This window comes from Cornus florida, unplaced genomic scaffold (assembly GCF_030987335.1).
Source record: "Cornus florida cultivar Cherokee Brave unplaced genomic scaffold, ASM3098733v1 CherokeeBrave_3.0.0_Hap2_Chr10, whole genome shotgun sequence".
NCBI lineage: Eukaryota > Viridiplantae > Streptophyta > Magnoliopsida > Cornales > Cornaceae > Cornus > Cornus florida.
Genome location: NW_026775580.1, coordinates 70,834,560 through 70,847,090, shown reverse-complemented (window position 1 = coordinate 70,847,090; position 12,531 = coordinate 70,834,560). Strand labels below are relative to the sequence as shown.

At 35.2% G+C, this 12,531-nt stretch overlaps 1 protein-coding gene across 7 annotated transcripts; it reads left to right on the top strand.

Moving 5' to 3' along the window:
• Nucleotides 1-4,633: 4,633 nt before the first annotated feature.
• LOC132276160 (glucose-1-phosphate adenylyltransferase large subunit 1-like) lies at nt 4,634-11,345 on the top strand. 7 transcript variants are annotated; one of them, XM_059777471.1, is made up of 16 exons: nt 4,716-4,893; nt 5,342-5,391; nt 5,575-5,794; nt 5,979-6,101; nt 6,387-6,560; nt 6,802-6,894; nt 6,975-7,058; nt 7,147-7,202; nt 7,811-7,904; nt 8,077-8,262; nt 8,414-8,494; nt 9,303-9,389; nt 9,467-9,571; nt 10,243-10,349; nt 10,816-10,876; nt 10,997-11,345. In XM_059777471.1, the coding sequence occupies exons 3-16, from the start codon at nt 5,588-5,590 to the stop codon at nt 11,096-11,098; spliced, it is 1,560 nt and encodes a 519-aa protein (XP_059633454.1). In that variant the 5' UTR covers nt 4,716-4,893; nt 5,342-5,391; nt 5,575-5,587; the 3' UTR covers nt 11,099-11,345. The 7 variants fall into 7 exon arrangements, with proteins under 7 accessions (XP_059633449.1, XP_059633451.1, XP_059633448.1 ...); XM_059777466.1 differs by lacking the exon at nt 4,716-4,893 and adding an exon at nt 4,634-4,687 and having other exon boundaries at nt 10,816-11,345; XM_059777468.1 differs by lacking the exon at nt 4,716-4,893 and adding an exon at nt 4,676-4,695 and having other exon boundaries at nt 10,816-11,345.
• Nucleotides 11,346-12,531: the final 1,186 nt, after the last annotated feature.

Genomic DNA, 12,531 nt, shown 5'->3' with positions numbered 1-12,531 from the left:
ATATGCTCTAATTTACATGGTCAGTCAATTACTTTCCAGTTCTTGACCCCACCAGTAAATAAGCATATCAATGCTCTTAAAGATAACATTATCTTTAAGGAAAATCCAGACACAACAATATGCTGCACCAGATGGTCGCCATAGATATATCTATGAAGCCATCCTTACTGAAACTTCCTCTGTGGAGATCAACCACACGAAGCAATTTCCGAATTCCAAAGATAGTCCTCTTACTTATAGTAAAGCTATCTTTAAGAGGAAGACAGGTACAAGACAGCCTTTTGCGTACCTTTCGGACAGTATGAATGGACGGTGATGCCATTTGGGTTAAAAAATGCTCCTTCAGAATTTCAACATATTTTGAATGACATATTTAATCCTTTTACTGAATTTTCGATTGTTTATATTGATGATATTCTTATATTTTCAAAATCAATCGATCAGCATTATAAACACTTGAAAATTTTCAAAGATGTTATTTACAGAAGTGGTTTAGTAGTTTCTGCTCCTAAACTAAAATTGTTTTTAACAAAGGTCAGATTTCTTGGTCATGAAATTTGTGATGGGAAAATTCGACCTATTGATCGCAGTATTGAGTTTGCTTCTAAATTTCCAGATGAAATCAAGGATAAAACTCAACTTCAAAGATTTCTGGGTAGCTTGAATTATATTCGAAGTCACTACAAAAATCTTGCACAGGACACAGCAATTTTGTACACCAGGTTAAGGAAATCTCCTTCCCCATGGACTTTGGATCACACCAAGGCAGTCCAGAAGATTAAACTTAGAGCCAAACAAATTCCTTGCTTAGCTCTAGCCAATTCTTCATGGTTCAAAATTGTGGAAACAGATGCCTCCAATATTGGATACGGTGGTATTCTTAAACAGAAAAATCCAAACACAGAGACAGAGGAGCTTGTTCGCTTCACTTCATGAACTTGGAAAAATGCACAATTAAATTATTCAACCATAAAAAAGGAAATTCTTTCTTTGGTTAAATGCATTTATAAATTCCAAGATGATTTAATCAATCAGAAATTCTTGTTACGCATTGATTGTAGTGCTGCTAAACAAGTACTGGAAAAAGATGTTAAGAATTTAGTTTCCAAACAGATATTTGCTGGTTGGCAAGCTGATTTATCTGCTTTTGATTTTCTATTGACTATATTAAAGGCAGTTCTAATTCTTTACCGGATTTTCTAACTCGTGAATTTTTGCAGGGTTCATGAATCAGCCCCCCCATGGGCAGGGCCGGGGTCATACTCCAAAGGCTCGTGGCAAAAACAAGGCTAAGGCCAAAGTGGTTATACCACTAACTGATGATCAGTTTCCATATCTGGAGCATGATATGCTGCACCAGATGGTCGCCATAGATATATCTATGAAGCCATCCTTACTGAAACTTCCTCTGTGGAGATCAACCACACGAAGCAATTTCAATGGAGTTGGGCTGAATTCAATTCCAAATTGGCGACGAGACATACCTATGGGTGCTTTCTCGTAAACTCCTCTTGGAATCTGATTCGGAGATTGTTGTATTCCTTTGAGCTTGAGCTTGGAATCAACTGCTTCAGGTAGTCCTTCCTTACGGTAATCTGACGAGATCGAATGTCGAGAAGGAGGACAAGAAACACGATAAGGAAGATAACTTCCTTTGGATGATGTCGATCTGGATAGATCGATGGATTTTCTGAAATTCAGAAAAACATCACCATCTTGGTCCTGAATAACACAGTCTAAACTACGATTAGCAATTGGCTGTGCTGGGACGACATTAGAAATCGTCCAGTGTTCAGGAAATGTTATCTCACTCCAAGGAATCATCCTTTTTGTGGCAACATTGGATGTGTACATGTTGGTATCCCATAACGCTGTTACTCCTTTAGAGTCTTTGCGTATGGCCTTGGGACACATAGTATCAAGTACTTTATAATGGATACGATAAATAACGCTTATCACTTCCGATCCAGGTAAGTAATCATATCCATAAGTCTGTACCCTAAGACTAACTGCCTCATGGATATTTTTATCTGTTAAAGATAAATTCAGACTAGGATAGACATCAAAGTAAACCGGTCCATGACATAGACTGGTTTCCAGTGCACCCATCAAAGAAGGGTGAAATTTCAGACATCGAGCATCCCTTAGGGTTGCTTGAATGCAGGCATCCATACCTAACAAGGTTAAAGGTTTAAAAGCAATTTGAATTAAACCAATATGGATGTACTTATATTTATGCATGTGCCTCTGAAGGTCACGGGAAGACAATAACTTAATTATTGTATCCTTTGTGCTTAATTGCATAGTCTGTTCCATGGTCTTAATAGTCCATAGATCTGCTAGATTAAGCATTCCGATTTTGTAAATGCTTTTTGCACTTACTGGAGGGATAGTCCATTTGTTCAATTGATTTTGAACATTGGTCCATTCCACTACTTCAGTATTTTTTACCAGTTCTGAATCCTGGTTTTCCTGTATTCCTGAAGAGGAAGAGGAAGATGGTTGTAACATGTCTGTTAATTATTGTTAATACTTTAAGGTCTGCCTAGTATAAATATTATAATATTATATAATGAACAGTAAGTTACTATTCTGTCGTCCTTCTGTTTAAGAGAGATTCTATTACTCGTCTGTCAACGATTTACTGGAAACAATACCCTGTGCAGCAATTTAATGCAAAATTGGGTTAAACATTCCAACGCGACTTTTGGACGACCCATAATAAATCTGGGATAAACATAAATCAGACAGAATAATATTCATATTGTTCATTACATAATGACGATAATAATCATGCTACCAGAACCTAAACAGTATTAACAATAAGTAATTAAGCCATCATGGCTCTGATACCAAAATATAGTGATCGATAGATATAATGATGATAATGATAAATAACAAACTTTAAATAAGTATTGAACAGACTTACAGAAAACTTTCTTTATTAAACTCCAAACTTGTACAGAGAAATATTACAAAGGAGAGAAAGGAAAATTGAAAGATACATTGAAGGGAAACTTTGCCCTCTATTTATACATAAAATGGACTTGAAATTATCATTTTGAAGTCCGCATAGTGTATGGGATCGTGTGCTAGAATAATGCAGTCGGTCGGCCCACCACTAAGTGTTGTCTCCTTATCTGATGGAAAGTTGACATCTGATAAAGGAAATACTGTTGAATCAAAGACTTTGGGGAAAGTTCTTTGTCTTCTTCTGTCGGCAGGATAAGAGGAATCTTTACTTTTTGGGTGGATTCATCCTGTCCTTCAAATGTCCTGTGAGAGAGTCCCAATAATCAGCGATTGAAATCTCATCTTCGGAATTAAGATCTTCATTGGGATCTTGAGCATAACCTGCAAGACAAGAAAACTGATTTTCTTCTTGACTGGCCTGGCTAGAGACGGACACCATGGATGTATCATCTCTTACTGTGGGAGTGGAGGATTCAAAGGATTTAACAAATTTGTTCCTCATAAAATCCATGCATTTAACCATTAAATCAGCTTCGGTAATTAATGGTTGTTGTTTTCTGATCATATCTTTAACAAGTTCAAATGGGCGACCATCTGGTGCAGCATATTGTTGTGTTTGGAAATATCTGGATTTTACTTCCCAAGGATCTGGCATCCATTGCTCATCTTGGGAATCCAGTACCAATACTGTTTGAATATACCTTTGATTAGGTATCCATGGAGTTTCTTGTTCAAGAACCTCTTTCATGGGTAGCATGATTATTATCGTCATTATGTAATGAACAATATGAATATTTCAAAATAAAAAGAATAAGTATTTTGAGACCAAAGAAGTGGTTATTTATATGAATAACTCACCTAAGTTGAACTAAAATGGGAAAGGTACTAAAGGGACAGAATGTGGGGGTAACTTCAAACATAATGAGTTTTGTGGATGGAAAGAGAGAGGAGAGAGAGAGAGATAGAGAGTCTGTGATTTGGATGTGTGGGTTTTATCAAAATATTATACTGGGATATTTTTGTTATTTAAATTTATAAATATTTTATATAAAATTATATTAAATAATTAAAAATAAATGAGCCAATTCGCATGTGTCAAAATTCAAAAAGTAATTTGAAATGTAAGTAAAAGTTAAAATTCAAATGTTCATCTATATAAAATTTAACCTAATTTTAAAAGGTGTCAATGTAATTTATCCCAATAATTAAGAGACTTATTCAACAACTTAAGTTTTTAAATTAAATAATGATTAATACCAGAATTATTTGTTAATGTTAAAATCTATATCTAGATTCATCAATATAAAATCTGATATTTAACTATATAAAATAAACTCATTTTTTTGATTGGATGTCAGGTCAAACCTGATTCTTCTTTTACATACTTACATCGGCTTTATAGGTCCATATTTAACCCAATTTAAAACCAAGATCCAATTTCATAGGCCAAAAGTCAATAAAATACACTCCCAAATAAGACTAGATTTTGGGCAAAATAAAAAAATAAAAAAATAAAAAAATAATAATAATAAAAACCCACAACACGCTCTGAAGTCTGAACTGTCCAATATTATACTTTTAGTTATTTATTACTATGTGTTTATATATATTTTATAAGATCTTACAATTGTTTTAAAATAAATTTGTTTACATGAATATATATAGTTATGGTATATACTCTTTCAACTGGCCCGTAGCCTACGTTGGTGGTGTGGTATGTGGGTGCTTATATATATTTATAAATATCAATGTATGGGTTTCAGGTGAAAGCTCAAGTATATTGGGCACAGATTTGATCTGGTTTAGAACAAAGTGCCAAACCAATTAATAGGAGTATGGTATTATTAGGTTTTGTGAGGAAATTATCGCATCTCAGTCTCAATTCTCTACGATTTTCTCTAACTAATTCCGCGAAAATAGGTACTATTTAAAGTGCTTGAAATCGGTGAGGTATTCTACTTCTAAATGGACTTTCCAAATGAAAAATGGCATTGAAGCTTTTTGAATACAGAGTGAGAATCAGATCATTAACACTTTTGTGATTAATAGCCACCACAAATTTGCTGGGTTTCTCGTGAAAGCTGACAAGTCGAGAAAACCAACCAACTAACCCAAACTATTCATTCATTGTCACATTACTCACGCGATTCCTCACTCTTGATCTGCCTTTTCTTTGATTTTGAAAGCACCCTTTAATGCTTTTGGTGATCCGATCGTATTCTGAATAATCTTTTTTTTCTTTCTTTTTTTTTTTTCAATAAAGAAATTTGATTTATTATTATTGTTTTTTAATTCTCATCTGGGTACTTCGGATTCTTTGTAAATGAAGAGAAACATGATCTGGGTATTTCTTGTTTTGATGTTTTAGGTTAAGATATGATTTGGGTGACAAGGCTTTGAGAGGTCATTATTTTTGAGGTATGTATTAAATTTTATCTGGCATCTTCTTTGGAAGTTCAAGAAATTTGGGAATAATAATCTTGCTTTCATTTTGGTCTGTTAATGTAACTGAGTTTGTGATATGCTGTTGATTTTTGATTCCAAAATAGATTATTTGATGAATATATTTGGGTTTTCTGATTTATTGGTTGGTGATTGAAGGGAGTATAAAGCAATGGATTCTTGCTTTGCCAACATAAAGGGCAATGTGCCCCCAGTGAAATTTAGTAAGGGGAGAGAGAGTGCGTTCTGGGGGAAGAAGATCAATGGGACTCTGAAGGGGAGGGCTTTAGGTGCTCCATCATTCAAGAGTGTGAGGACTGAAAAAAGGGCTGGTGCTGCTTACTCTGTTCTTACAACAGATATTAACAAAGAGGTTGTGGTAAGTCAACACCATACAATTGATTTATTCATTTATTTACCTTTTCATTAGTTTGACATATCATATGTTAATTTTTTTTGTCATATGTTAATTTTTTTGTCATTTGTTTACATTTTTAATCCATTGAATTGTGATGCTATTGGTGTATATCTAATATTCTGTGTGCATGGTGTACTGATATCAGACATTTGAGGCACCAATATTTGAGTATCCAGAAGTAGACCCTAAAAGTGTTGCTTCGATTATACTGGGTGGAGGTGCTGGGACTCGCCTCTTTCCTCTTACCAGCAGAAGAGCGAAACCAGCTGTAAGAGTTACTACTCGTATTATTTGCCTTTACTATACTTGTGATTAAATTCAAGATGTGCCTGATAGCTGAGGATGATTTCTTAAAGTTGTTTGAATGTTCTGAAACATTGAGTCGGGGGAAATTTTAGTATCTCATTTTGACTTTAGAGGATGTATCATCCTCAACAGTAAACTCATCGAACATAGAGAAACTTATCCTTGAGTGTTATATATTGATTGATGATCATTAAATTGTACAAAGAAAAATCGATTAAAAATTGTCTGGTAATTTTGGTTGTCCCAGGTTCCAATTGGAGGGTGTTACAGGCTAATTGATGTACCCATGAGTAACTGCATCAACAGCGGCATAAGAAAGATTTTCATCCTAACCCAGTTCAATTCTTTCTCCCTCAATCGCCACCTTGCTCGGACATATAATTTTGGAAATGGCATGAACTTTGGGGATGGGTTTGTGGAGGTAAGATGAATTTTGGCTAGTAGGAGTCAGTTAGACCTGAAAATGGTATACCTGTGTAAATTGAATTATCAGAACTTTATCCTGAAAATTGTCTCTAGGTTTCTCTCTCTCTGGAAATGTAAAATGAAGGATCAATCACCTTTTTTTGATGTATTATTATTTTTACTATATTATTATTTGTTAATTATTATTGGTGAAACTTCTTTGTGAATGGAATCCGAATTCACATGGGGATGAACAGGTTCTGGCTGCCACTCAAACACCAGGAGAAGCAGGAAAGAAGTGGTTCCAAGGAACAGCAGATGCTGTACGCCAATTTATTTGGGTATTTGAGGTGGGTGCTTAGGATATTTCCTTAGTATTAAAATATACCAATCACAAGACCTTAAGTGGGATTTCATTTGGTTCCTGTAGGATGCAAAAAACAAGAATGTTGAGAACATATTGATTTTGTCTGGCGATCATCTTTACCGGATGAATTATATGGATTTCGTGCAGGTAATTGTCCTTTATTGACCGAATGTTACATTTAATACCTTCTTACCTGTTTAGAAAGTTTATTTAGCTGGGAGATATTTGCCTGCAGAAACATGTTGACACGCATGCTGATATTACAGTCTCATGTGTACCCATGGATGATAGGTATGTTATCCAATCTCCTATTCAACTTAATATCAGTTTTCCCAGCTCAATGTAACAGAATAATATAGTCTTATCCCATGTGGCTAAATTCGATTCTATATGATTGTGTATTTAAAGAATAACAGTTACTTGAATGGTTGTAATCATTGTTAGTTTTTCTTAAAGAATCAATGGGCCTGTTTGCTACACTTTTCTGAGAATAGTTCTATCCTCGGAGAATTGAAACTGTTGAAAATTTTGTTTAGTTGGTATTTTCTGAAAATGAAATTAAAAAAGATGATCTAGTTACAAAGATTTTTTTTTTTCCCCTTTTAAAACTGTTTTCTGTTTTCAGGGTTCTAGGAAACTGTTTCTGAAAATTGAACCAAAAAATCCCAAGGTTCTTAAGTTCTAGTCCTGGATTTCACATCATGCAACCTCTGTTTTATGTTCTCTTGCTTATTGTTTACTCGGAATATTAAGATGAATTGATGAAACCTTCTTTCTTCATTTCCAAGAAGCAAAATTCTTAATCAGTTATAAATTATTAGTAGAGGCTAGATACATATTTTTTTCCCTCTTTTTCTTATGGATTTTGGTGTTCACTTCAATTTTCATTTGTTTTGCAGCCGAGCTTCTGATTATGGATTGATGAAAATTGATAAGACAGGACGAATCATCGACTTTGCCGAGAAACCAAAGGGCCCTGCACTGAAAGCAATGGTAGATAGTTTTACTTTGCTTGACCAAGATTCCCTTTTGTTGTTTTTCTCTTCCGCCAGTTACCTCAAAGTTGTTTAATTACCAAGTTTTTTTCCCATCATTATCCCAGTTGATACCGAATAGCTTTATGTATAATATTGGTTCTTATTTCTTCTTTGATATTGGTTTGAAGCAAGTTGATACCTCTCTCCTTGGCCTATCTGAGCAAGATGCCTTGAAATATCCCTACATTGCATCGATGGGTGTATATGTGTTTAGAACTGATGTCCTATTAAAGCTTCTGAGGTGGAGGTACCCTTCGTGCAATGATTTTGGCTCTGAAATCATTCCTTCAGCTGTGTCAGATTATAATGTCCAGGTGAGATAGAGCTTAAAATAAATTTTTTTTTTTTTTTTTCACACAGTTCTTTATTTTAATTTTTGGCTATGAAAGATTCATGGATTTGCTTTGCCTAGATTTTAAGCCTGTAATTAATCTGCTAATTTTTTGAATGCCTTTGTATTTTCAGGCATATCTATTTAATGACTACTGGGAGGACATTGGAACAATAAAGTCATTCTTTGATTCCAACTTGGCCCTAACAGAACAGGTCAATGTTACTGCATGGGAATGATCTTTTATCACTCGAGTGTTTGCTTAATTATGCTGTTAGGACAAATACAATCAACTCTTTAATAATTAATAATTGTGAGAGACATTGATGTTATTAATTAGTATGGTTAATATTAATTTGTTCAATTCTAATTAGCTAAATTTTCTTTTCCTTTTTTACTTGAGACGTATGAAAAAATGGGCAATGCTTATCTTTTCAATGATATTTATAGCGTATCACAGATGATATATATGCTAGATATACTAACTCTACTCACAGGGAAAAGAAGAAGATTTAAATATTCTTTAAATTAAATTATTTAAATATTTGAGAAGGTAAACAAATGACACTAGTTATGCTGAGAATTTCATTGGCCAAAGCATGGCATCTTTGAAAAATTTACTAAATTTTCATACTTCTAAGTATTGCATTTCTAATTATATTTCCATTCTAAAAATTAGTAGTCTAATAATTTTCTAAAAATTTATTAATCATTCCACCATGGAATGATGTAGGTTCCTTAAAAATTATCAGCATTGAGGATTATCAAGTTAAGAATTCTAATTAGTAGAGGATCAATTGTAGTGGAGTGACGAAGTTGAGATCAGCCACTTGTATATCGGTTTGGGAAAACACGTTTCAGGCCTAAATAAGAACTTGTCATTCTGGAGTTAAATACAAAATCGTATTGAGTTAAATTTATAATTCAGGAACTATTCATGCTTTCTAATGCATATGTCATTGTCAATTGGTTTCTCTTCCTGGATGTGTAAAAGTTACTGAATATATATTATCTTCCGTGCAGCCACCAAAGTTCGACTTTAATGACCCAAAGACACCTTTCTTTACGTCTCCAAGATTCTTGCCGCCTACTAAAGTAGAAAAATGCAGGGTATGCTGGTAAGCTTTAATCAGTTTTCAGCATAAGGTTGTGATCCATGCATCTCACGATTGAATTGGTTCTTGCAGATTCTGGATGCAATAATTTCACACGGTTGCTTCTTACGGGAATGTAGCGTTGAACACTCTATAGTTGGTGTGCGTTCACGTTTAGAATATGGTGTTGAGCTTAAGGTTAGTTATCTTGTCATGTTCTCAAAATCTTAGGGTCAATCTGAGCCTGAGAGGACAAAAATCCTCTTTGGGAAGAGACTGAATTCAATAAGAGAAGTAGGCTTCCTCATATTTACGTAAGTGTAAACAAGTGTAGACCAAACTGGATGGCGGACAACTATGCTAGAATCCCACTTGACGATAAACAGTGCATTCAGCATATAGGAAACATTTCTTACCATGGCGACCATGAAGATGTCTACAGGTGTATTCTACCTGAAACAGCTTTCAATGTTGGCAACCTCTTCATGGTGCCGTGCGCTTTTAGCTTCAGTCAGTTAGTAATATATGCTCTTTTGAATGACTTGAACCAAGTGCAGCAATGATCTATAATCTTGTTGCACATACAGCTCTTTCACCCGCCGTATATTGCTTTAACAATTATCTGATTAAAATTTAAAATATGCTCAAGTGGGCACTTGAAGTCATTTCATCCCGCAACTTGCTTCCAATAGCTCAGTACTATTATCCTGAGCACGATAAGATTGCAATGATTTTATAAAATAACGGGCAATATATGAGTTTGGCTATTATACTTTTTTTTATCTTTGGAATAAAAACCAATACTATATCATTAGCAGGGAAAGAAAAAGCATTTAATGACAGTTAGAAGACGTGTTTCTCCTTTTCAGGATACAATGATGATGGGTGCGGACTATTATCAAACTGAATCTGAAATTGCATCTGCTCTAGCGGAGGGGAAGGTTCCCATTGGTGTTGGACAGAATACCAAAATAAGGTGAGATTTAAATTGGACTTTTTTTACTTGCTTTTTCACCCCACATTTCTCTTCTGATAAACAAAAATGGTAAGAATGAGAATGTGTTTTTTTGTTTTTCGGTAAGTCGAGAATGTTTATAGTCCAAGATCTGTGCAAAATAAACTTCCAATTATCTTTTTATCAGCAGCAATAATCGAGCACAAAACCTTACTGCTTCCTTTCGGATGCGATGTCAGCACTCACCCATTGTGTTACAATGGATATGACAATTATTTTTACAGCTTTGAGATAGAACTTGTGTTGGTGAATGTAAAACTCTTTGAAGGAGCACCTTGTTGATGTCCTGGCTCATAAAGCAATGATGATTCAATAGTTTCACCATTTAATATAATAAATTACATTATTTTCTTCCTCTTGTATTACATACTCAGAAAAAGGATGTTGCTGACTGATATATAATGAATCTTTGTCAATTTTCTTGAAGGAATTGCATAATTGACAAGAATGCCAAGATTGGAAGAAGTGTAATCATTGCAAATAAAGATGTAAGTATTTTAAAATTTTCTTATTCAGACTTGAAGGTGATGCATTTAAAATTTTACTCCAACAAGAAAAAAAGTTTTTTCATTGTTAATCGACATAGCTGCATGCTTTTCATTTCTCAGGGTGTTGTAGAAGCAGACAGGCCTGATGAAGGATTTTACATCAGATCTGGGATCACAGTTGTACTGAAGAATGCAACAATTAAAGATGGAACAGTCGTATAAAATCTTGAGACACTTTCGAATTTCCTCTTGCTGTGGTTAGGCCTGAAATGGAAGCTGAGGAAATCCGCTGGTGTGATTTAACTTGTTCGGATAAAAGGACGATAGTAGGTGCGCTCCTATATGTAAATTACGAGTTCTTTTGATGTAAAAAGAGGCTATGAGATGTAGCTAGTTAAGTACATTTCTGAATAAATCCACGGGATGTTTACTCTTTTTAATTTTATGAAATAGCAGATTCCATTTGGTAGCTTGGAGTCAAGAACTAGGTCTTCAAGAATTACGCTACTACATGATGCGCTCTTGAATAGATAGAATAGGTCTCTAAGAGAGAACCAACTTCTTCCAAACTAGCAATCACTTAAACATTCATGAACACAAGTTTTGCATAAATTTTGCCCATAACTGAAGTTTCATTTTGGACTACTACTTCCCCAATTTTCAGTTTCCAGAATCTCCAACCTTGTGAGCACGCCGTAGGTGAGCACTTCTTATGGCCCTTGCTCTCTTCCATTTCCCAATATTTAGCATCCTAGCATGAATCATCCCAATCCTTTTCAGTTTCTGCTACCGTTGAACAATCAGACTAGCAGTTGTGGTGCTTTCACTTGAGACTATCTCATACGTGTCACGGAAAGAGTCCATTCCTCCAGTCCAGGGTTGCCAGAACAGTCCACCAGCGGCTGCACCTCCACCCCTGGCCGATCAATAGATTGTGCAATATACTGTATGGAATAGTAGGTCAGTTTGGTTGGTTGTGCTGTAACTAGAGTCTTTCCATGATTTTCCAAACTCCGCAAGGAGAAGTTGCTTTTGGAGGATGTGTTCTGTGCATCCTGAATCTGATTGTTGAGCCAGTTGTTCAAGAATGAAACTTAGGATTCATCACTTGTGCCTTTTAACCTGCTCTTCAAGAATGAATTGTGGTTTTGAGCCTTGCCTATCTGATCTGCTTCCTTTTTACATCACCATTGTTTTCGGATCGAGAAGCTCAGGATTCGACTTCGAAATCACACCCTGATTATCTGTATATGCACCACATTAGTTAGATATAAAAATTGTATGTATAATAAGAGAAACAGAAATGTTGTTTGTTGAATGCATAATGGTATATATATAATTAGGTGAGCCATAGTGGGAGACAGTGGTCAATCACGGCTTGAAGGCTTCAACCTATTTCTGGCTTGGTTCTGAGGTAATCCGAGGTTCTTGATTTGTAGTTGTTGGACGTTGGTAGTCTTGGTCACTTGGAGTTCGTCGTTTGGGTGTCTATGTCTCGACGTACAGTAATGGGTCAATCATAGCTTGTGGCATCGCCGGACGGACCTGTTATATCTCTATAGCTCACCGGAGACTTCTGACTTGGTTTGGAGCTGTTCGCCGGATTCAATGGTGACAGATTGGTTCGCTAAAGTTCAAATCTTCTTGCCGCTGTC